The sequence below is a fragment of the Abramis brama genome, assembly GCF_963993115.1.
Source record: "Abramis brama genome assembly, chromosome: 14".
Taxonomy (NCBI): Eukaryota; Metazoa; Chordata; class Actinopteri; order Cypriniformes; family Leuciscidae; genus Abramis; species Abramis brama.
The window spans coordinates 2579151-2606380 of record NC_139976.1 but is presented as its reverse complement, the minus strand read 5'-3'; the positions used below and the strand labels follow the sequence as shown (position 1 = coordinate 2606380).

Genomic DNA, 27230 nt, shown 5'->3' with positions numbered 1-27230 from the left:
GGAAAAAAGAAATGATCCCTTTAATGCTTTTGAATAAACATGAATCTGATTGTCTTTGTTACCGTAGTAAAAGATGTAGTATATAACAATTCATGTAAATAATTAAATAATGATTAATTTTTATTCTAGACAAAGACTACATGAGATAAGAAAAAAAATTGAAACCCAAAACCAGTATAACATCAATGTTACATTCATTAAAATAGCATTAGACATTGCATGTAATGCATGTAAAATGTTGTGGTACTAAACTAAAAGTGTGTCAGGACACTCATCAGAGGAACAAGTATCAGCATCAGAGAACCACACAGACAAGAAGCCTCAGATACCTTCACTTGTTCTGGGACCCACTTATCTGTGAACAGGGAATACACAATGCAGTGATATATAATGCATTCATGGCAGAAATCATCAGAAACCTTTATTACAAATGATTAAAGTAAATGAAATGTTCACCTGTGTTCCCTTCAGACAACACCAGAGGACCCATGGATATGGAAGCACTGTCATGGAAGTCCAGAGACCTGCCCTCTCTCCGCTGGTGTCCAGAGTCACAGTCCTAATAGAGAAAAGAGCAAAATCCAGCTGTGAATCTCTGTTAAATATCACTGAACAAACATGAAATAAAGGAAAGTCTCAAGCAGAGGGCAGAAAAAACAAGCAGCCTTACATACCAGCCTGATCTCATGAAATGCATATCTATAGCACGCATTGTGTTTATCGTGCAATTTTTACGCAAAAATTAGTTTTTACGTGCATATGATAGACAGTTTTCGCATGCATATGATACGCACTTTATTGCGTGTAATACCCACATACCCCACACCACTAATCCTACCCAAACGTATAATACGCACGTACCCTATACTGTAAAGGGGTTTACAGTGCATATCACATGCACCTAAAAACTAATCCTCGCGTATAAATTGCACGATAAACACAATGCGTGCTATAGACGCATTTAATGAGATCCGACACTGAAGCATTTGATCTTCTAATATAGAGCATTTGACGTTCCAAAATAGAATTTAACAGTCATTTTTAAATATTTAAAGTGAATTTAAATTACATTTATAATCAATTACTCATTATCATTATGCAAGGTTTTGTAAACTCACTGTTGAGCAGCGATTGCTTGACAGAAGGCAAAGGTGAACAGCACAGTGCAGGTAAAGACTGATGGAGTTTGCAGTGTAGATATTCATCCCAAAGGTGAAACGGCTGGATGTCGAGACGCCGTTCTGCAGCAGATCCACTGTGTCGTCATTTGGATTGGGACACCTGAGAATATCAATAATGACAATCAAATCAAATCAAATCAAGTATATTTGTATAGCGCTTTTCACAATACAGATTGTATCAAAGCAGCTTCACAGTATTAAATTAAAATAAAATAATACAACAAGGTTTGTTTCTAGTGGAATTTATTGATTGATAGAATAAAATTAAATATCCCCAAAATATCCCCAACTGAGCAAGCCAAAGGCAACAGTGGCAAGGAACCGAAAAAACTCCATCAAGTGACCTAATGGAGAAAAAAAAAACCTTGGGAGAACCCAGGCTCAGTCGGGGCCAGTTCTCCTCTGGCGTTTATGAACTAGAGGCCGGATTGTAGTTTGAACTGCAAGATTAACGATATTATATGAATGCCTGGCCGAAAAGATGCGTCTTTAATCTAGTTTTAAACTGGGAGAGCGAGTCCGAGCAACGAACAGTATCAGGAAGACTATTCCAGAGTTTCGGAGCCAAATGTGAAAATGCTCTCCCTCCTTTGGTGGATCTGGATATCCTAGGTATGACCAAAAGCCTCGAATTTATTGATCTTAAAGCGCGCGATGGATTATAGGGCGATAGAAGATCCGTTAAATAGACTGGAGCTAAGCCGTTTAGGGCTTTATAAGTCAGTAGCAATAACTTATAATTAATACGGAACTTTATAGGTAGCCAATGTAGTGATGATAAAATCGGTGTTATATGATCATATTTTCTTGATCTAGTAAGAACTCTAGCAGCTGCATTTTGGACTAACTGTAGCTTGTTTATTGAGGATGCAGGACAACCAGCTAATGAAGCATTACAGTAATCTAGTCTCGAGGTCATGAATGCATGAATTAACTTTTCTGCATCAGAAACTGATAGCATATTACGTAGCTTAGCAATGTTTCTAAGGTGGAAAAAGGCTGTTTTTGTAACATACGAAATATGATTTTCAAAAGACAGGTTACAATCGAGTATAACACACAGGTCTTTTACTGTAGAGGATAAAGTAACAGGACATCCTACAATGTCAAAGTTGTATTGTGAGAGGTTCTGTGGGCGGTTTTTTGAACCGATAAGTATTACCTCTGTCTTAATAAAAGAAAATTACGCGTCATCCAATCTTTTATATCTTTAACACACTCTGTCAATTTGGATAATTTAGCGTTTTCATCCGGCCGTGATGAAATATATATTTGAGTGTCATCAGCATAACAATGGAAACTAATTCCATGTTTCCTTATAATATTTCCAAGTGGCAGCATATATATTGAGAATAATAGAGGGCCTAACACAGATCCCTGCGGCACTCCATAGTTTACTGGAGTTATGATCGATTTTTCTCCATTTAAATAGACAAAATGGTAGCGGTCAGATAAGTATGATCTAAACCAGCTTAATGCTTGTCCTTGAACACCAGTATAATTTTGTAGTCGATCTAAGAGTATTGTGTGATATATAGTATCGAACGCAGCACTTAGATCAAGTAAAACTAGTATTGAGATACAGCCTTGGTCAGAAGCTTAAAGTAAATCATTTGTAATTTTAACGACCGCAGTTTCAGTGCTATGATGCGGCCTGAATCCTGACTGAAACTTTTCATAGATATCATTTTCTTGCAAGAAAGAGCCCAGTTGAGCGGACACAACTTTTTCTAGTATTTTAGACATAAATGGAAGATTTGAAATGGGTCTATAATTTGCTAGATTATTATGATCTAATTGTGGTTTCTTAATGAGAGGTTTTATAACTGCCAGTTTAAATGTTCTTGGAACATGACCTAAAGATAAAGATGAGTTAATAATATTGAGGAGAGGCTCTTCCACTACAGGTAACACTTCTTTCAGTAGTTTAGTTGGTATAGGATCTAATAAACATGTTGTTGTTTTAGATGAAGTGATAAGTTTATTTAACTCTTTTTGTTCTATAGTTGTAAAGCACTGTAATTGTTCTTGCGGGGTGATAATTGAGGTTGAATTATAAGGTGCGATTGAGGACTGAACGTTTACAATTGTGGTTCTGATGTTTTCTATTTTCTCAGTGAAGAAGTTAATGAAATCATTACTACTAAACTGTAACGGGATATTTTGTTCGGGTGACGTCTGTTTATTTGTTAGTCTAGCCACGGTGTTAAATAAAAACCTAGGATTGTTTTGGTTATTTTCTATTAGTTTGCGGAGGTGCTCAGCCCTGGCCGCTTTTAGGGCCTTTTTATAACGTGACATACTGTCTTTCCACGCGTTTCTAAAGACCTCTAAATTAGTTTGTTTCCATTTACGCTCTAAATTACGGGTTTCTCTCTTTAGAACATGCGTAGTATTGTTGTACCATGGTGCTTTAATTTTCTCTCTGACCTTTTTTAATTTAATGGGTGCAACAACATCCAATGTTCTAGAGAGAATGGTGCTCATAGTGCTAGTTAGTTCTTCTAGTTCATCTGTTTGTTTGGGTTCAGGCAGCAGCTGAGACAGATTAGATAAGCAATTTGAGAAATTATCTATGGTGGATGGAAGGATTGTTCTGCCTGGTCGATAACGCGGCGCAGCATGACATATTACAGCAGTATGTAATATGCAAGTTTACATCAAAAAATCAAATTCTTTTCTTTCTTTCCGCTGTATAATATAATATAATATAATAGAGTTGAATCCTTTGCTTTAGTCTTAAAATCCTGAGAGATAATGTATCTCAGGCAATCCTAAAAAATCCCTGCTTTACTCTGAAAGGATGAGATCCCAGCGGAGGCTGTAATCAGGATCATTCACAGGTGTAGCCCAACACGTGTCCATCACCAGGGCAAACTGGCGGCTGTCGACCCCCTCAACACGAACTTCCACATGCATCTCCTGGTCGAGCTCTGCATCCACACGACCAGTGAAGGGCCGGGTAAACTCATCATCCTGATATGGAATCATCCGGACCCGATATCTGCCTTCACCAGCGGGAAGAGTCTTGTGCACAATGCTGTTGAAATAGAAAAAAATATATATATATGGGTAAAAAACTGTTTTAAGAGAATACCATATATATTTGTAGCCATGCTACTTGTTTTTTATAGATTTGTTTTTATGCTTAAAGGATTAGTTAGTCCAAAAATTTTAATTCTATCTTCCTTTACTCACATGCATGCCATTGCAAACTATAACATTCTTTCTTCCATGAAATACAAAAGGGGACATTTTTCAAGGTTAAAAAAAGATGCATTATCATTAATCATTAAAATAATCCATACTCATAAATGTTCTGAAGTCATACGATTGTTTTGTTTAAGGAACAGACCCAAAGTCATTACTTAATGAAAATTTTGACATACGCACTAGATCTCTTTGGTAGTTTCATAAGAGTTGATGAGAGAAGTAGTGATGTCCGAATTGTATGTGATTTCTTTTGAGTCAGATCATTTCAAGGAATCTGGTTCTTAAAAAAAAACAACTGAATGATTCGTTAATGAGTCTGTCTAATCTGATTCTTAAGCTCCTTACACAAAGCTATGGCATAGTTCAGATGACTTGTAAAACAGTACATCCTTGCATCTTTTTTGAAGCTTAAAAGTCTCCCATGAGGACTAATTGCTTTACAATGTTTTATTCTTCTACAAAACAAATAAAGACATTAAGGTGAGAAAATATCCATATTTTAGTTAAACTACTGCTTTAATAAATAAGGCTGATAAAGAAGTCTGAATTTAAAATTGACTCGCACCTCTCCAGTGGGTTGATTTCCACATTCAATGAAAGTGTTGATGTTTGAGGATAAACACAGCTGAAAGAAAGCTTCAGGATTTTCTCTGATCTCTGTGTCCTCAGAATAAAGTTATCATAGATGAAGTGGGTGCCGTTAGCCTGTGGACAATAAATATAACATTTTGTTATTTAGCCTAGATTAAATTCAAGGTATTTGAAAAATGTATTAAAGCAACATTAGAAACTACAAAAAGTTGCATCAGCCAAGTAAAAATAATGGTAGGTGACATTAATGATGGAGAATGTGGGCACAGAAGCAGTCAAGCAAAAGAAGTGGACAGCATCCAGTGTGTATTTGTTTCTTTTCTCATTTGATTTTATTGCAGTTGTCGTTGTTAGGAAACACTGTTTTGTTTACTGTGTTTACCTTGGTGAATTCGCGTGCTGAAGTCATGTATGTGTTGAAGATTTTATTATTTAGAAAATTAGTAATTTAACAATTTTTTGTACACTATTATTTCCTTTCTGTCTGGGGGTGACTTTTGAATTGACTTTGGAACCTGAGAGCTGTGTTGATGCAGCAGAGAATTCTATTTCAGTAATGTCACATGGTACAAAACTATTTATCAAAATACCTATAGAATGTATTACCCTCATGTATTACCATCTTTGGGGTAAGGATTCAGGTATATATGTAGGAAGCTTGCCACAGAACGGGAGCGTCTTTCTGCAGAAGGCAGCCCGTTCTCATACCCAAAGCGTCACTTTTTCGTCACTTTCTGACATTCGTCAATATCCGACGCACAAAGCACCCTTTAGCGTCCATATGAGACGCATAACCCTACCACATACCTAAACCTACCCATAACCGAAGCGTCTCATATTGACGCTAAGGGTGCTTTGTGCGTCGGATATTGACGAACTTTCGAAAGCGTCAGTTACATGACGCCTAAACCTACCCATAACCGAAGCGTCACATATGGACGCTAAAGGGTGCTTTGTGCGTCGGATATTGAAGCATGGTTGAAAGTGACGCTTTGGGGTGAGAATGTGTTGCAGAAGGGCGTTCAGACTTTGCTTGTGAAATAAAGTCTAAATCTTTCTGGCATCTGAGATCTTTGAGAAGTCATTTCCTCGATTGGCACCCCAACATATGTTATCGTGCCACGTTGCGTGCATTTTCAGTTTTGTTCTGTTTAATACTAAGGTGTGACCAGCTGAATTCAATAATGACATATCAGGCAAGTATATAATTGATTAGTATGCCATGGCAGCGGATGTGGCAGCCCTTGTGTGAAGACCGAAGTGTGTAAAGACCAGCAAGTCTACCTGTGCGAGTCCACCAAGCAAGGACACCGACAAGGCACTTAAGTATTGCTCTTTTTTCCGTCCTCTTATATACAACTTCTGTTTGTTTTTGTGACCTTTCTTCACTACGTGCTTCCAAATCCCTACTATTACTAACACTCATAAATCATGTGTCACATGTTGAAGGCAACGCAATCCTAACAAACTGTGTATTTTCCCTGTGTCCTCTAGTACAGTGGTTCCCAAACCTGTCCTGAAGGACCCCCAACACTGCAAGTTTTCTTTGTCTCCCTAATCAAACATACCTGATTCAACTCATCAGCTCATTATGATTTCTGTAAGTGAATGTAAAACTAAATGTATATTGCAGCACAGGGTGAAGTCAGTATATACATTAACGACGATTTGAGACAAATATAATGTAAATTTAATATAAACTATGTAAATGGCGCTCTGTGGCGCGGCAGAATTTTGAACAGGGTCCTGAGCTGTAGCTGGGCACCGCGGACAGACACACTTCTATGAGTGTGTGTACACTCATAGAAAATAATGTGTTTGAATTTTAAAGACTCTCATCTGGTGTGCGACCCCCTTAAGCCGAAGGCACAATGTGTTGAATGTGGAGAAATGTTGTCAAATGACGTGCTAAAACCATCAAAGCTGCAGAGACATTTGAACTCAAAACACCCGGGCTGTGTTGGGAAGACAAAAGAATATTCTTTTAAACAGTCATGTTAATATCACTAATAGTACAGTATTTGATAAATTGTACTTACAGTATGTAAATTGGGGTGAATGAACTTTGTTGAACATTTCTGCTAATGAATAGAGTGAATGTTCCCCTCTTGTGTGTCTGACCTGTTGTTACAGGTATGTTAGCCTGTTACTGTTACAGGAATGGTTACCGAGTAAGCCTGCCGAGTCTTTTTTATACAAGGACAGTTTTCATCTAAATAGTTGACTTGACTTAGTCTGCTACAGTGGCATAACAGATTAACAGCAGAGTATATCATTGTACTTTTTTAATTTTCTGTTATTCTGTATTCATACTATCATATTTGGAAAGGTGGTCCTTGGAATGTTTTTAAACAGTCATTGGTGGGCAAAAGGTCCCTGACTTGAACCCTATAGAAAATGAGTGGGCTGAACTGAAGAGAAGAAGCGTCAACATGGATCTGGGAATCTGAAGGATCTGGAGAGATTCTATTTGGAGGAATGGTCTCTGATCTCTTGTCGGGTGTTCTCCAAACTCGGGCATTATAGGAGAATACTCAGAGCTGTTATCTTGGAAAAAGGAGGTTGCAAAAAGTATTTAATAAAAGAGGGCAAATAATTGTTCCCAACGTGTTTTGGAGAAAAACACTTATTTCATAATGTGATTTTACCCCCACTTTCAATTATTTTACTTCAATGAAATGTTAGATTTTTGCTTCTTTTCTTTTTTTTTTAGAAAATATCAAAAGGATTAACAATGTAGGTTAATTTTTTACAGCCATCTTTGATCATATTTACCAAGGGGGTAAATATATTCTGACCAGCACTGTATTTGAATAGAACATACATAGTTAAACCTACCACAAGATTTGTACCACAGATGTGTTCATCATTATCAAAGAGGAATTCCACTCTGCCATTCCGGACCGTTCCTTTGCAGCTGGGATCATTGAGGTGTAAGACATCAGCTGGAAAACCAGCCTCAAAAAGCTTACAGCGAGACACAGATATGGAGCCAGAGCTGCTTTCACATATTTCTGAGAAATCTGAGAGAGAAATACAAATAAAGATAATTATTGACTGAAAAATATATATATTTCACATTTTGATGTGGAATGAAACCAACCAAAAGAGTCAGAATGTGGTTGTGGTGTGTGTTAAGTCAAGTCAAGTCATCTTCATTTATGTAGCGCTTTTAACAATGTAGATTGTTCTAAAGTGGCTTTACAGAGATACAAGGATAGTTTAAAGTAACAGAGATTGTTTTGGCTTTATAGCAGTTCTTGAATAAAGTTATCTTCCAGCTAAAGTTAATTTGATTTATTCACTTCGGTCGCAACGATCATTAGTTATTAACTTAGGGGCCGCTAACACAACACCGTTTTAACAGGAAACTCTACACAGACTTTAAATGCAAAACCTGTGAGGACGCTGATGGCGTGCACATGCGTATTACGAGTTCAGTCTATTGGTATGCGCGTTTGAATATATGTGCGCAGGTTTGTAATTCCCTACAAACCAAGCCTTAAAAAACTACTTGTCTGGCCTTAACATTTTGATACAGAATTTTATCACTTCGGGGTAGATACGCGAACCGAATCTTCCCGACAACGCTTTATCTGTAGAGTGGTAAAGGGATCCTCCATAAGGAGAAACTAGTTGGCACTTTAGCACCCCGCTATGACATCAGGTCAAGGCGCAGGTCCTTCATCAGATCTGGATACAGCCTGGATCCGGCAGGCTGCGGGAAAACCTCGGGATAAACAAAAACACTAAATTTGCGTAGATGCCATTCTTCTTATGATGTAACAAGTACATCAGGATTTATGGGAAGTGTTCCCGGTTCCGGCTGACCTGATCTATGCAGCCTAACATTGAATTATAGAAGTCTATAATGTGTTATGTGTATGCTAGGTCAAAGAGATGTGTTTTTAGTCTAGCTTTGAACTGACAGAGTGTGTCTGCTTCCCGGACAATGGTAGGAAGACTGTTCCAAAGTTTTGGTGCTAAATAGGAGAAGGATCTACCGCCAGCAGTTGATTTTGATATTCTAGGTATTATTAACTGGCCGTAATTTTGAGATCGCAATAGACATGAAGGACTATAATGCGTTAAGAGCTCACTCAAGTACTGCGGAGCTAAACCATTTAGTGCTTTGTAAGTAATCAGCAATATTTAAAAATGTATACGATGTTTAATAGGGAGCCAATGCAGTGTTGACAGAACAGGGCTGATGGTCCTTTTAAATAAGAGCTCAGAATAGCAATCTCTCGCATCTAAGAGAAGCACAGATAGATGAAATTTAACACAAAGACACACTGAGTCATGTCCCAGTAGCATCTGAGACTGTATGTATGCACGCTGTTCTTATGTAAGCATGCACGCACAGGTAGAGAGAATGCTTCAGTGAAGAGAGAGATGGCCGCTCTACCGCTGACTGCTGTTACATTATACTAATGTGTTCATTTCCACTTTGATTTGTCGCTTTTATCAGAGTGCTCTCTTTTTCCTGTTTATACTCGATCTTTTACATGTATGTGAAGAGTGTGCTTCTTGTGCGAACCATCTATAAAGACATGGGACTACCAGTTGGTTTGCCTCCTGTTTTTCTGTTTTCATCTGGGCAGACTTCAAACCCTCTGACAGATGTTACAAACTGTTACTGTACATTACCAAAGCATGTAAACCTATTATAGGAGACCTCCAAAACAAACTTAGGAACGTTTAAAATAGCATAATATGGGCCCTTAAAGTTTTTTTCTATACCCTTGTGTAATGGGTCAACAAAAGGAGGGTTATAAAGGAGTCAAGACAATACTTTACCAGTGGTTGGTAGAGTAATGGATTCTGTGGTTGAGATTGTCTCTGTTGTTGTAGACGCCGATGGGATGGACTGGTTTGTGTATTCTGTTATTAGGAACATTTTATATCAACAGCAATCATTTTCTAAATAAATGACTGAAATACATGAGTAAATGCTTTCCTACCAACACAGTAAGCTCCGCAAAATATTGGCTTGACAAACTCATACACATAGTAATTTCCTGGACAGGCTTTGACTCTTATAGCGTGGGATTTGTAAGTACAGCAGCCATTCCATGAGGAGACACAGACCTGACGGGTGACCACTCCATCTTCCAGCTGTGGGTGAGAGCCGTTGAGCCACAGTGGTTCACTAGTGCCACACGTGTACTGATTAACACATGATTCTGGCATCTGAGCATTTTGACCATTGTTGAACAGCCTGTACCAGCCATTCCAGTCCACATTATAATCACACATGCCTAAGTTATGATGGTCAGTGGCTCTCCAGGGCTCATCCAGACTGGTATAGTTGTAGCAGGGGTCGACACTTGGGGTGGTGAAAGGTACTATAATGAAAAATTAGAAAGAGAGCATTGTATACTGAAGATTAAATGCATCCAAGTAGAAGATAAACTTTAACAGGTCTGCACAGGTAATCATGTGAAAATATACAATACAATTCATGATAAACATGTAAAATAAACAGATGAATATACCTGCACAATATACAGGAGCTGGGATTGAAAGAGTTGGTCTGGTAAATTTGTAGACATAATAATTTCCAGGACAAGCTTTGACTTGGATCGGGTCGGATCTGTAGCGACTGCACTGATCATTACGGGAGCCGTAAATTTCACGAGTAACAACTCCATCTTCTAGCCGTGGATGAGAGCCACCAAGATACAGAGAACTATAACCTCCACATGACATGTAAGACATACACCACTCAGGCATCTGAGCACTTGATCCATTAATGAAGAGTCGATACCAGCCATCCCATTCTACAAGAGTGTCATCATGTCTATTTACATATTCATTTGTATACCAGTAAATAATTGTGCCTCTCCAGTAGTTGTCGAGTATGCTGTGGTTATTGCATGGGTCATAATCTGTGTTAGTGAGAGATCAAAACAAGGAACTTTGTGAGGCCTAATTTGATCTAGTCAAATATAGTAATAATCATAATGTATTTTAGCTAATGTATCATAGCGTATTGTACTTTACATGACATGACTGTGTAGTATGATACATGGTACAAGTTCATGCATAAAAGAGCAGAATCTTTTAGAGCAGAATCATTACAAAAAAATGAAAATTATGGATATCTTTAATATTGTATTAATTTATATTAAGTTAAGTCAAGTCAAGTCACCTTTATTTATATTGCGCTTTATGCAATACAGTTTTTCAAAGCAGGAAAATTATTTCAGACATTCATTTCAGATGTAAAGCAGCTCTAAAAAAATAATGACATTGTTAATCTGAAGTCAGTTCAGTGTCGATTCAGATCCATTGCAAAGATCATAAATTATTACGTTTATTCCTTTAATCTAAAGCAGTTCTGCAGAAAACAGTGATGTCATTGTCCAGCTCAGTCAGTTCTCACCCAATAGTGTCAGGGCAGTCATATATAATATATTAAATTGTATATACTATATACAACTTACTCAATGTCATGTTGGATCCAGAGATTATATTTTGACTTGTAGAGAAAAACACCTGTGAAATAGTGCTGACATCTGTAAAGAAGGAAATTCAAAACATGAATGAAATCGTTTTGAAAAGTTTTAAGGTCTCTGGGAAAATCACACTACCTGTGCAGTATCCCGAACACCCAAATTGTGGATTCACAAGTTCATAGACATAGTAATTGTCTTGACATGCTTTAACTCTGATGGGTTTTGTCTTGTAATCACAGCAGCCTCCCAAATGATAACTACCACAGACCTCCCTGGTCACCACTCCATCCTCTATCTGAGGGTGAGGATCACTGAGCCACAGATTGACTTCTGTGTTACAGGTGAATGAACTAACACATGTCTCTGACATCCGGATGTCCATTCCATAGTAGAAAAGCCGGTACCAGCCATTCCAGGAGAAACGTTCATCACAAATGTTATCTCCACTTTCATTGTTGGCTCTCCAGGGACGATCCAGAGTCTCATAGTTGTAGCAGGGATCACTGCTGATGCTTTGGAAAGCAACTGTCATGGACAAAAGTTACAGTATCTTTGTAAAATAATGTTAAAATGCTGACAATTTATTTTTAGCCATCACTACAGAGACACTGGGATAGGCTCCAGCATCCCTGATACCTTGTATAGGACAAGCAGTTAATTTAGTTTTTAAAATTGTACCTGCACAGTACATGGGCCCTGGAGCTGATATGATGGGTTTGACAAATTCATAGATGTAATAATCTCCTGGACAGGCTTTGACTCGTATGGAATTAGATCTGTAGCTGCCACAATCACCGTTCCAATTAGTTCCCACGACTTCGCGGGTCACCACTCCATCCTCAAGTGTTGGATGAGAACCGCTGAGAGACAGTGCAGTTTCTCCACCACATCCCACATCACTCACACACCACTCAGACATCTGGGCACTTTCTCCATTCAGATACAGCCGATACCAGCCACTCCATTCAACAAGAGTGTCATCATGTCCATAGTACTGATATCGCTTTTGCCGTATGTCTCTCCAGGATTCATCAAGAGTGTTATAATCATAGCATGGATCAGAGATGGAAGTTGTAGGTTCTGAGAGAATTAAGACAAACAAATAACAGACATGTGATGATTCGTACTCATTCTCTGCACTTAAAAAGTGATTTTCTTCCTCCTCAGTATTTTCCTTACTCTTGCTGGTTTGTACAGTATATCTACATTAGATTTGTTATAGTAGCATTTTTAATTATTTTTTTTATTTTTTTTGTAGAGAAAGTATTTGTTTTCTAAAAATACTAAAATCTCTGAAGTGTCTTTGAATACACCTTAAAAGTAAAAGCTTATGATAAAGTGAAAATAAGGAATTCTTTTGACAGTTATTGTGTGTTTGCTGGAAAACGTGATTTTAGCCATCCCATCTACTATCATCTCTCTTTAGATGGTTTTTAGGTTTTGCTGTTCCTGCTCTGACCAGCAGGTGAAGTCTGGTGTTACTGTTCTGCTGTCAATCATGGATCATCCCACCTGTCACTCCGCCTATTTTACCTGTTCATCATTACCATTTCATTATCTACCTGCATATACACCAGAGGGTATTCCAGAGAGTAAGGTTAACTTACCGTCACATACATCCTGAACTCTTGGTTAATTAACCCAAACTTTGTCAGTCCCAAAACTTCTACAAAGAGTTAATTCCAACCTCTTATTGGCAATCGAGAGTTTATGCATGCACATGGTGAGTACATAAAGACATTATCAATGGATCACCAATTTCACAGTCAATAGATCACCAATTTCAGCTACACCCTTGCTTCATTTAGTATACACAGATCAATGAATATGCAAATTAGTCCCACCTCCACTAACTCACACCAGCTCAGAGATTCATTCGGTCAACTTTACTTAGGTAAAATCCCTTTCTATATCTATTGTCTTTGAGTAAATGCTGCACAAGGGCAAGTGGAAATACTGGTTTAATTCAGCCATATACTTTGAACCAGAAACTGACTGAAGTGGAAGAGTATCGCTCTGTATTATTTTTGTATTACTGTATTACTGTGATTGTAATAATTTAAGGCAGAAACAATGAGCTCTTTTAAGAAACAAATATTTGTTTGTTAACAAATGATTATGACATATAGAAAATTATAGCATTGGTGCAGAAAGGCATATAGTTCATTATAACATTGTAATGTACATCATATACATAATTGACCCGCTATATTGCTAAATGTACCCTGTAGGGAAGTGGGTTTTGACGGCCCACTTCCTGGACGTGGTATGGTCCAAGATGGAAAAAATAAAAATGATGGCCCAACGCAAATGCTCTATGGTGCAATATGATGTTTTATTTATATAGAGGTGCGCATTTGTAACATCTGCATCTGCCATTCATTCCTTCAACTGCCAGAGGGAGCCATCTCCTGAATACTGAATACTGCCACATCACTCCCTGTTCCTATCTGTTATAAGCCATGTTGTTTGTACATCATGTTGCGAAGTATTGCCAGTTTACCCTGTCTCTTTCGAGTGTTTGCTTTACCCTGTTTGGTTTTGTGATATTGCCTGTTTATGACCACGATTCTTGGATTACGGATTTGGACTAGTTTGCTATTAGGACTGCTTCTAAATTATATCAACTCTGCACCTGTTTGTTGACTACAATACTTGCCCTGAATATCACTTTGTTTGTACTGCTGTGTTTAATAAAGCACTGCACATGGATTCGAGCAACCAACCGAAGAACAAAAACAGCACAAATTGAATATACATGTAAATGTACATGAAGCACAGCGAGCATTTAAGCACCAACAGAAGTGCAGAGCCGGAAGGAATTTAAATGACAACTTTATACACAATTTTAAAGTTGTCCCACACAGGATTCGAACCCACAACCGGAATGGTTCGGGACTCGTGACATGTGGTTTAGCAACTTGCGCCACTCAGAGGACGTGAATTACACAGCTGCTGAGGAGAGGCTTCAGTGTATGAATGAGCACACAAAATCATGTTAACGAGATTAGCATGCTAAGCTAGCTTAATGCTAATGTAGCTTATGGTTATCCTGATATCTGAAGAGCCGCATTAGAAAGAATGGCATCTGGTTAGCATGCTAACCAATTATTATGCTAAGCTAACTAGCATAAGGCAACAAACACAGGCTAGGTCAACTTTGGAGACGAATATCTTGGGAACGGTAGCGGATATCAAAAATCTATTAAGTCATTTCTGTGCGGCTTGGTCCAAAGATCATATGAGCAAACTTTGGGCAAAATTGAGCAAGATTTGAAGGAGGAGTAGCGAAAAAACTGTTTACCATTTGCTTCAATATGGCGGACAGTCACATTGTTGGAAAATGACAAATGAGATATTGTCAGAATCTGCATAATCCAAGGAACGTAATGACATAAAGAAATGAAATTTTAACCTATGTTTTCAAAAGTTAAAAGCATATTTGCAAAACACCTTATACCTCTGGAACACTAGGTGGCGCTGTGTTCAAAGTTCTCAGGTACCTTCAGGCCAGGGTAATGATGATCCTTACCAATTTTTGTGCCGATATGTCAAATACTTTATAAGATACTGCAATTGTATACAAAGTTGTATGTCATAAACGTGTCATCTCTGTATGTTTTGCAAAAAAATTAAATAATAAAAGTAGACAGCTGTAAGCACGTCCTAGCCGGGTCCGTCACTTATTGGGTTCCCCGGAAACATTTCCGTTGTGTTCTGTTCTATTTGCAGCGCGTTTCTGTATTTGGTTGTGTTGTGAACTTTTGCAGCGCGTTTCTGTATTTGGTTGTGTTGTGAACTTTTGCAGCGCGTTTCTGTATTTGGTTGTGTTGTGAGTATTTGGAGCACACACGTGTTGTGAAACAGATGAAGATGTTTTCTTAATTTGCAGGTGTTTTTCTATTTGCATGTGTTTTCTTCAGTTGCAGCGCGTTGAGCTCTCTCGGCCACCGTAAATATCCCTATTCTTATAACATTTCCCACATCACAGAACACATAAGGCTTGTCCGACTTGATGCGTCGCTGAACAGACCGATCGGCGGCTGATTTGAAACAGTGCATGCCGGTTAGAAATTTTGTCCGACTTTTCCCTCAGCAGTCAGCACACAAGAAAAAAAGAGAAAAAAAGAGACAAAGCATGGACTTACTAATTTGTCACGGTGCGCACACGAAAGGGTGAATTACAAGTGCAGCTTTATTTTGGGTAATCCGTAATCATATCCACAAACTATAATCCAAATAATCCATGTAAATCAGTCCCCAACAAACCAACAAACCAACAAACCAACAAACCAACAAACCAACAAACCAACAAACCAACAAACCAACAAACCAACAAACCAACAAACCAACAAACCAACAAACCAAGACAGACTCTGAGATGCGGGTGACAATACAAGGACTCCACACCAGTGACTAAAACAGACAGGGTATAAATAGACAGACACTTAACAAGGTGAGTGGGAACAGCTGAGTGCAATAATCAAAGATGAGTCCGACAAGGGTGATGGGGATTGTAGTTCATGAGTGAATGACACCGTGGGGGAAGAGGACCTCTAGTGGCTACCCAGGGAACATCACCCAGACATTGTGACACTAATTACGAAACTTTGATATGGTTGAACAGGTGAAACAGTCACAAATTCCTCTGGAACTATAAAAACTATGAAGGAAGAGAACAGCATCGACAGTTGATGGTTTCAGCGCATCCTCCTTTGATTGCGGTGTTGTGAGCAAAACAGTTTTGTAAAATGATATATAATAAAATTAAAATGATTAATTTATCATTTTACAAAACGATTTTGCTCATGTGCTCCCGCACGCACTATTTCGGTCACAACACAGCAATCAGAGGAGGACGGTGGCGCTGAAACTGCGCACGTTCTTTCTCTCTTGAGTGCTCATATTTACGATCACAACAAGGCAAGCACACGGCACGCAAACTATATGTAGCCTATAGCCTATATAATTTTTCTTGGTTACAAACCCGAATCCGACCCGAACCCGAGGCTATTCATTAAACATGAACCCGAAACCTGTGAGTTTTTCGGGACCCGTCGGGCTCGGGTCAGACCTCCATGTCCACCAGTAACGTGCGGTGAAATCTTGTCATGGGTAGGCTGTGACCTATCAATGTGGCATATGTTCATATTCATTCAGTTAATGAAGCAACCCAAGTTCATATCAGGCATCATCACATCGCTGCCTGCATACAGCAAAGCCATATGTGAGGCTAATGCACAATCAAATCTAATAATCAAATTAATGGACACATCTATCTTATGATAGATATATATTATACAACAAACAAATGTTTTGTGCGGGACACAGAAAGAGAGGGAGGCGGCGCGGTGTCAGCGAACCGACAAGCAGCCTAGTCACTATTGTGTAGTTTGTATTAATGCCATGGTTCAAAAAATAATGTTAAATAATAATAAAAGGTTAAATAATAATTCACTTAGACTTTATAAGAAGCAATTGCGACTTTATTTCACACAATTCTGACTTTATATCTTGCAATTCTGACTTTATAACACGCAATTGCGACTTTATTTCACGCAATTGTGAGAAATAATGACAGAATTGCGAGATGTAAACTCGCAATTGTGAGATAAAAAGTCACAATTATCTTTTAAAATGTTTTATTCTGTGGCGGAAACAAGCTTCCATACCTCCTGGCCTCTTCCTCCCATCCATCCTCCCTGACGCATAGCTACCGGGCCGGCCCAGCTATCGGTAGGCGCCGGCGGTGCCGCGGTAGTTACCTGAGAAAACGTTTTGGAAAAGACGGGCTATGGACCCAACCAACTCTATAGGAGGGGAGGGGAGAACTCCCTCACATGGTACAACCTATGCAGAGGCTGCGCGCTGCGGTGTCAGAATGCGGAACGTGTGTAGCCTAATGTAACTAACGTGACAAATGTGAAAAAACAAAAATCCTCGACCGGCCCAAAAGTGAAGCGGCCCACCGGGAATTCTCCCGATTACCCACCCCGGGCCTGTTGACAGCCAACGCTAGGCGCCGCTAGATCGGGAAGTGCGGATTGAGTGAGAGCGAGTGGATCACGTGACATGAAGCAAGCTCGGTCTCTGCCTCAATGTTGATAATTCAAGACAGCATGAGAACTGACTGCGCATGCGCAAACCTACGTAAACTACGTTCTATGGACCAAAGAGGCACTGCTAACCTCTGCCTCAATGGCCATGGCCTTGAATTTCCTGCATGAAACAATGGTTTTAGGAGCAAACAATGGCAAAATGAGTATATTTTGCACTTCCTGCTCAGCTACTGTTCGGACGCTCTTGCTTACTGCTCCGCGCTTTGCTCTATCGCTTTTACATTTTATCTCCTATTTTTTTTATATTTTATTTCCTTTATTTTATTTCCTTTTATCACCTAATTTTAACTTCAGCAAATCAGCACAGTGCTTAGACGACAAAGTTTGGATTACTACAAAAACGCAGAATTCTTTTACCCGACCAGCTTACATTCCGGGAAAGGAAAACACAACTGCCTCAAGGATAAGAGAAAATGCCTCTTCTGGAATCTACTTGCTGCACTAACTGCCACAGACTTTTACAAAGGATTGCAGTTCTTGAAACAAAGTTACTTACGGGACCACCAAACCAGACGGAGCACACAACAGAGCTTCATCATGGACACCCTCAGCATACCGGTGAGTCCCATGAAACTAGTGCTCCTCGACAGGTAGAGAAACAAGCCGATCGACTTACTAATCGATGGCACAAACAGGGAGGGAGACCCAAAGGCACTCGAGACATCAGATTGTCACGAGCATCACATATTGCCGCAGTAGCATCCTCTACCCCAGATACAGCTCTGACAAGGATTGCAAACACCGGTCTTCTACCACCGCCTATACATCTTGAGAACAGATTTGAAGTGCTAATGAATGTAAATGAGGAATCCCCAAACGTGATGAATGTGATCGAACTCAGACTGAATGGGCCAGTAGCTAACACTGATGCTAACTGGCGCTCAAGGTCGAGCAGACAGCGGCACTCAGCTCAGAGCGCAGCCGAGCCCAGGACTCTGATAGTGGGGGACTCCATAATCAGAAACATTAGCAGCAGGGATACAACTGCATGCTGCCTTCCACAAGCAACAACTTCTGATATAAACAGGGAACTTCAGAACATTCTGATGAAACATAAGGCTGCAAATCGACTCATCATACATGTGGGGAAGAATGATATTCATAAAGAGCAGTCAGAACTCCTTAAGAAGGATTTCAATGAACTTTTTGAAACACTTAAAAGACTGAAAGTTCAAACATTCATCAGTGGACCTCTCCCAGCAAGAGGAACAAACAGGTTTTCACGGTTGCTTGGGCTTAATACATGGCTGCAAAAAACCTGCAATATAAAAGGAGTAAACTTCATTGACAATTTCAATCTTTTCTGGAGTCAGAGATAACTTTTTCATCGGGATGGCCATCACCCAAACAAACTTGGTTCAAGAGTGTTAAAGGACAATATCTACTTCTCCCTCAATCATCCTTCTGCAGTGTGTGCCAATCCACTCAATCTGAACGGCACACACACACCTGGACACAGTATTAATGACCACAGGACTTCACTTCAGCAGCAAAATGGACATGATAACACCACTCCGCCACAACAACCTCTGCTCACGGACACAATCTCAGCTGAGCTCTGCCAACAGAGCTCACCACAGACAGACATATCAGAACTGCTTGAAGATTCAACACCCAAGGACGACTTCCTGGAAAACAGCCAGGGAAGCCAGGACAGCATATCACAGCCTCCGATAACACCAGAGCAACAGCCCCTTTCACCAGACACTTTCTCCCTCTCCCCAGCATCAGCATCGCCACTTCTGTGCTTCTCACAGAAAATGGAAGAACTAGTGCATGCTGGAACCAGACTATCCCACTCTTTTGCTGCGAGCCCCCAGATACCAACCAAAAAAAGACAGGCACCATTACCACCCAAGCCTGCGGGCCCAGCTCGCCCTACCCCTCCTCCTGTGAGAGCTCTTCGGCCTCTGCCACAACGCCAGGGCCCACACCCTCCTCCATCTGCTCGAGGTGAACCAAAAACAACTGATACCAGCTCTCAGTGATATGTGTCGGGTCCCCGTTTTGATAACAGTAACTTTCTCAAATGTTTACAGAACAAACGGGAACCCAGTGTGCCTGTATCTTCCTCTATTGCTGTTCTATTACAAGATAGAAAGTCTAAGGCCTTCAATAGCCGTACAGCAAACCTAACTAATCTGGTGCCTCTTACACGTCAAACTAATATTGCTGTGGGAAAAAGTAAGACTGTTAAGTTAGCACTCCTTAACATCCGCTCACTTAAAAATAAATCACTTCTAGTCAACGACTTAATAACCACAAACAATCTGGATTTTATGCTTCTGAATGAAACCTGGCTAGAAGACAGCTGCAGTGCAACAATCCTCAATGAAGCAGCCCCTCCTAACTTTACTTTTATGAGTGTCTGCAGAGCTGTTAAGAGAGGTGGGGGTCTAGCTGCTCTTTTTAAAGATATATATCAATGTAAGCAAATATCATTTGGGAATTACTTGTCTTTTGAATATCTGGGTATTGTGTTAAAAGGTGCTCCACGCATTTTACTTATCATTATTTACAGGCCTCCAAAATACTCTCCAGCCTTTGCTGAGGACTTTACAGAACTGTTATCAACAATTACCTCAGAGTTTGACTGTTTTGCCATTGCTGGAGATTTAAACATCCACATAGATAATGCAGAAACCAATATGGCAAAAGAAATCAATACTGTTTTAAAAACTTTTGATCTGACTCAGCATGTACATGGACCCACACACAATCGTGGACACACTCTAGATTTACTCATCAGTAAGGGTCTAAACATTTCATCGATTGTTATTAAGGATGTAGCACTGTCTGATCATTTCTGTATTTTCTTTGACATATTGATCTCTCCTGCCACTGAAGCTAGATCTGTGTCTGTCAAGAAGAGATGCTTAAATGAGAACACTAGTGTACTATTTATGAAGGCTATATCCTTAACACCAAGCATATCTGCAGACTCTGTTGATTTTCTCCTTGATTCCTTTAACTCAAAAGTTAAAACTGTAATTGATGATATTGCTCCTGTTAAAGTCAGGAAGAAGAGTGGCAGACAAAAAGCACCTTGGAGAAACTCAACAGCAGTGCAAAATATGAAAAGACAATGCAGAAAAGTAGAGCGCATGTGGCGGAAGACAAAACTTGTAGTCCATTATAACCAGTGGTGTAGTGGTAAAAAAAGAGGTGGGTAAACTATAAATTCTGGTGGACCACGACGTGTATCCTGATGACATCGCTATAGGCTATCATTTGATGGTACTACCAAGGGTATCACTGGTTGTTCCCTCATCATAGGTCACACAATCACTATTCAATTCATACATTAATCTAAGTTCTTGTTAAAGAGACTCAAAAAGGAATAATATGGTTGAAATCTATAAAGTTTACTAAATGACAAAACAGAGAGATCAAAAATATTTATGAGAGATCGAGAGGGAGGCTTATATTCAGGGCTTCCAATGCAATGCACTTGTGCATAAAGATTAGTGATTTGGGCTTATTTTCATAGTCGATTAATCTGTTGAATATTTCCTCGATTAATTGATTAATTTTTTGGTCTATCAGAAAAATGTGGATCAGTGTTTCCCTGTAGAGGGAAAAGTCTTAAACCTGGTGCAGGCTTGACTCCCTCTGAATCTCTTACAGTTGGGTTTTGACATGCTCCCTACATTAAACCAGCTGCCTGTAATGAAATAAAAAAATCCCTTTTTTGCATTGTTTTAATGATTTCCTGTTGCAGCTGCGATCAAGTTTCATTCTCGCGCAGCTTGTTTAGTAACTTCACGAGCGTGTGTTTTCTGCTACGTGTGTGCGCCGTTCTCTTTGTTCCGTGTGTGTGTGTGTGTGTCGGCGCGCTGTGCTCTCTGCTCCGTGTTTGTGCTACGCGTTCTGCTCTGTCGTTAACGGCTCAAATGCTCGAATCATGTACCGATCGGCGATAACGCACTGGAAAAACAAAGTCCGCTCAAATAACGTGAAATTTAGAGGTGGATAAACGCAATGTAGAGGTGGATAAACGCACTTTGGAGGCGGGCAAACGCTATTTCCGAATTTTGGGAGGTGCGTAAACGGCGTTTACGTGCGTTTAGCCTCCACTACATCCCTGATTATAACATCTACAAAGACTGCATCCATGCTTTTAATATGGAACTAGGCAAAGCTAGACAGACTTTCTTCTCAAATATTATAAACAGTAATTTAAACAACACGCACTCTTTTTGCTACTGTAGAGAGACTGACAAACCCCCCAAGCCAGATTCCCAGTGAAATGCTCTCAGACAACAAGTGCAGTGAGTTTGCCTCTTACTTCTCTGAGAAAATCAGTAATATCAGAAAGGTGATCAGCACATCCTTGAGTTGCCCTGGGGTTAGACAGACCATCAAACCACCTGAGAAAGTAGTTACTATGTCTGACTTCAAAGAAATTGATGGCAAAATTTTGGAAGAAACCGTACAGCACCTTAAAACATCTACCTGTGCTCTTGACACACTTCCCACATCATTTTTCAAAAGTGTGTTAAACAGTTTAGAAGCAGATCTTCTAGAAGTGGTAAATGCTTCACTTCTCTCTGGGAGTTTTCCAAACTCCCTGAAAACTGCAGTTGTCAAGCCCCTCCTGAAAAAGAGCAATCTGGATAAGACCATATTAAGCAACTATAGGCCGATCTCAAATCTTCCTTTCATAGGCAAGATCATTGAAAAAGTTGTCTTCAATCAGCTGAACAAATTCTTAAGCTCGAATGGATCCTTTGACAATTTTCAATCTGGTTTCCGACCGCACCACAGCACAGAGACAGCGCTCATAAAGATAATAAACGATATTCGCTTAAATACTGATTCAGGCAAACTATCAGTGCTGGTGCTACTCGACCTCAGTGCTGCATTTGACACTGTCGATCATAACATACTTCTTGACAGGCTGGAAAACTGGGTGGGGCTTTCTGGGATAGTCCAAAAATGGTTCAGGTCATACTTAGATGGGAGAGGTTATTATGTGAGTATAGGAGACCATAAGTCTGAGTGGACATCCATGACATGCGGAGTCCCTCAAGGCTCAATTCTTGCGCCACTCCTGTTCAACCTGTATATGCTCCCAATGAGCCAAATAATGAGAAAGAACCAAATTGCTTACCACAGCTATGCAGACGACACACAGCTCTACTTAGCCCTATCGCCTAACGATTACAGCCCCATTGACTCCCTGTGCCAATGCATTGATGAAGTCAAAAGTTGGATGTGTCAAAACTTTCTTCAGTTAAACATAGACAAAACTGAAGTCATTGCATTTGGAAACAAAGATGAAGTTCTCAAGGTGAATGCATACCTTCACTCTAGGGGTCAAACAACTAAAAGTCAAGTCAGGAATCTTGGTGTGACACTAGAGTCAGACCTTAGTTTCAGTAGTCATGTCAAAGCAATAACTAAATCAGCATACTATCATCTGAAAAATATTGCAAGAATTAGATGCTTTGTTTCCAGACAAGACTTAGAGAAACTTGTGCATGCTTTCATCACCAGCAGGGTGGATTATTGTAATGGACTCCTCACTGGCCTTCCCAAAAAGACCATAAGACAGTTGCAGCTCATACAGAACGCTGCCGCCAGGATTCTGAGCAGAGCCAGAAAATATGAACATATCACACCAGTCCTCAGGTCTTTACACTGGCTCCCAGTTAAATTTAGGATTGATTTTAAAGTATTATTACTGGTATATAAATCATTCAATGGCCTAGGACCTCAATACATTGCAGATATGCTCACTGAATATAAACCCAACAGATCACTCAGATCATTAGGATCATATCAGCTAGAAATACCAAGGGTTCACTCAAAGCATGGCGAGTCTGCTTTTAGCTATTATGCCAGCCGCAGCTGGAACCAGCTTCCAGAGGAGATCAGATGTGCTCCTACTGTAGTCACATTCAAATCTAGACTCAAAACACATCTTTTTAGCTATGCATTTACTGAATGAGCACTGTGCCAATGTTCGTCCGACTGTTTGTACTGTACTGTATTTTATTTTTTTTATTTTTCTTAACTGTTTTAATTATTCTTATTTCTTTTTATTATTTTAATTTCTTTTATGTAAAGCACTTTGAATTGCCATTGTGTATGAAATGTGCTATATAAATAAACTTGCCTTGCCTTGCCTATATAAATAAACTTGCCTTGCCTTGCCTTGCCTATATTATATGTGTATTCCTGAAAATTTTTGTTACAAAAATTAATATTTGGAATAAAATAAATGCAATTAATAATGTGGTGAATTAATAAAGTTCTTGGAATTAATAAATGTAATGTCAACATTTCCTTTGGTGAGGCACTGCCTACCCTGCCTACCCTGACCGCACGTCCCTGATGTCCACCACACCTATTGTATCCTCCATTCTGTGTGGCGCCATTACTGCGGAGACGTGACAGCGCTATAAATAGCCCTCGATACCAACAATCACATTTAATCTCCATCTCAATCAACATATCAACAAACCGATCAAAATATTTGAATGTATATGTATTTGTGTGTATGCGGTGTGAGTTTATTGTAGCGAGGTGTGTACGTTGAGTTTGAATGAACACGTCCTATGGGTCCAAATTAGAATGTGTGTCAGAACCAGCGCCATCCTGCTGCAAGATCAGGTCCCCCTTTTACATATCCCAATTTGCATATCAACAGAAAAATATACCGGGATAACCTGGCTTCTCTTGAGACTCTCCTGCTTCAGAATGGTCATGGTTAATGATATGCTAAAGGTTGACGTGATTACACGTGGTTACAAGGTCATTTGTCTTTTTTTCACTGCAATTTCAAGAAGAAAATACTCAGCAATGGTGTTGACTTATGAATTTACACATGGTTTAGTAGTGAAGTTCACAACATAATTTCGGGAGGAATGAACCCATCTAATCTTTCAATTAACTGCCGGAGCATATAAGCAGCTGCTCACCTTGCTCTGGCATCAGCTGTTTTGGCATCCCTCCACCTCCCCAACTCCACCAACATAATTTAGGCATCTTGCTACCATACATACTTAATCATCCAAGCATTAGTAGTCCCACTGGGGGGTGTATCTAAGCTCGAGTTGAAACTGCTTCCTTGAGCCCCTCCATTGCGGACAGCAAGCCAAATATGCTTAACCCTATTAGCTTAAAGATTATATGGGCAAAGGAACTCGTGAAAAGCATATTAAAAACACCACAAAGACATATAAAAACATAACAAACTTAGTTTTCACCACAAGGGGTCTTTAATGCTTTGGAGTAGATGGAAATATGCAGAATGCCTTGCTTTAAATGAAAAGTTGTTATCTAAAGAGGAACTACCAGATTTTGATAATGCTCCTACCTAATTTGCAAAAACAAAAGAAAACAAGTCAATCAGGAAGTGCCGGCCCGTCGGGTTGTGGGGCCCTAGGCGAGATCATGAAAATTGGTCCCATGCACTGGTGTAAAAACTATCATAGAAACTTGACAAGAAAGCACATAAAATGACAATTTAAATTTTATGTGTTTTAAGAGTAAAACATTCAACATACATATGTGAAATATTTAAACACACTCTTAAAAAAACAACCCAATTTGGGTTTTTAGCCCAAGGGCTGGGTGAATATAGGACAGAACACATGCTCTGTGCTAATTTTACCCAGTAATTTTACCCAGTAAATTGGGTTGTTTATTTAATCCCTGATATTTTTAATGTTAATACTCGCTTATTATTAGATAAGCAAATATATATATAGAGAGAGAGAGAGAGTGCAAGTGAGTTCAAATGTTTTAAACTAAATATATAGCCTATACATGCACGAAACAAAACAAATAAAATAAAATACAAATAATATATGAAAAATAAAAAATACATGGCTACAGACTGCTTAGATTTTTCAGCAGTCAGAACATATATTTACTTTTACGGCCCCCGAAATATACCCTATGGATGTCATTTCTACCACAACTTTACTTTAATCTCTGTATTATTATTTCGTTTCATTTAATTTAAAATAACAATAACATTGATGTGTCACGAGACGACTTGTTATTATGAGTGACTGCTGAGAACTGAGGCAAAATCTAAATTGCTATTACCGTAGAGATTATAATAATTGGGAATTTCATATTTTTCACAATTTTTTCTGTCATGCCAAATGCATTAATACATTATTAAAGAGTAAGTGTGGCAATAAAATAGGACATTTCAAGTTTCTATCGAACGTGAGCATTTTAGGGAGAAATGTGGTGGAATCTGTGTATATGAATTTTGTGATAATTAAGGTAGCCTACTCCAGTTCCCCTTCGGTCGAGAACGTCAGACGTAGTCGATGTCGACTGAATGGGGATCACGCTCAGGGAGCCTGTCTTCTTCGTACTACTATTTAATCAAGCCAATTAAACATTGGTGTGCATGATTACTGTCTCCGTCCCTCATACGGATTACTTAAAGAATTTTTTTTATATATATATATATATGATTTACATCATTTAAAAATGGAGACTTCAAGCTTTGTATAGACATATTTTTCATGTCAAAGTGACAAGCATTCACTGACTTACAGATCATTTTCTGTCACATTTCAGAATGAACTTAACATTGAGACGGGAGAACGCGCATTAATGTAATGTCTGACATCACTCATAGAAAGTGTGAGAAGGGATAATCGGCACATGCAGAACTTTAAGAATATTTAATGATTTCAAAATTTAGGCTACCTACAGAATGACATCCAAAAATGACAGACATGAATTATTCATACAACATTTCTTTAATTTCTACAGTTTTAATGGAAAACAAAGGATGGAAAGAGGATAAATTAAAGATTAGATGAAGTGAAAGAATGATTCTACCTGTTGTTTGTCCAGTGCTTATTTCACCTGTCAAAATACACAATATGCATCATTTATTATTGAGTAAATATTCAGTCATTTTACATGACAGATTATAAAACACTCACCATTAATCAGCAGCAGCAGTGAAACACACAGTGAGATCAGAAACCTCATTGTGACGAACGTCCTACACACATACAACATTTTGTTATTTTTACTCTATTTATTGTGCATATTTGTAAAAAAAAATAAAAATAAAAATAAATAAAAAATAAATGAAAATTAATATCAATTTGGAGCATTCAAAGCCAATGGCAGTCAGGGTCATTTGATAAAATGAATAGAAAATGCAGAGAAATAACTTTACCTGCAGTCAAACTCAGGGAGATTTGGAGATTCTCTCTCCAGCAGCACAAAACAATGCTGAGCAGTAGCTCTCACAGTTATTTAATTATCAACTGGGTGGAGCTTTACTGTCAGTAGAACTGGAATGTATTACATGTATGTATAAACAAACTTTGCATATAGGCGAATGCTATTTGACTTTCTCAGTTTGTGTAAACTGTAGCAAATTAGCTATATATATATATCAGTGGCCGTGGGGATTTCTTTAAGACTGCAAGGGAAGCTCGGCTTCCCCTATAATGTAAAAAAATTAATGGTCAAATATGTACTATTGTCTTAACATTTTATTGACTAAAAATGCGTTAGAAAACGTTCATCTCAAAGACGAGTTCGTTCAGAAATCAGAATCAGCTACATATAGCAAGTCGGCTGACTCGATTTCCTTCTCGTACATTCCCGTAGCGTCACAGTGCATTTCCCTGTTGAAGCCCAGCGTCCATTGACTTCAATGGGGCTTCTTT

General features: G+C 39.0%; 1 protein-coding gene across 1 annotated transcript; it reads right to left on the bottom strand.

Annotated features, from left to right (window-relative positions):
* On the bottom strand, positions 1 to 27230 carry LOC311096401 (uncharacterized protein). Its single transcript, XM_084135526.1, has 15 exons — positions 26732 to 27230; positions 26490 to 26551; positions 26383 to 26409; positions 12125 to 12526; positions 11582 to 11971; positions 11435 to 11506; positions 10484 to 10876; positions 9950 to 10333; positions 9786 to 9869; positions 7824 to 8008; positions 4960 to 5099; positions 3976 to 4221; positions 1119 to 1281; positions 457 to 559; positions 1 to 355 (listed from the first exon to the last, which is right to left on the bottom strand). The coding sequence occupies exons 2-15, from the start codon at positions 26536 to 26538 to the stop codon at positions 252 to 254; spliced, it is 2742 nt and encodes a 913-aa protein (XP_083991652.1). The 5' UTR covers positions 26539 to 26551; positions 26732 to 27230; the 3' UTR covers positions 1 to 251.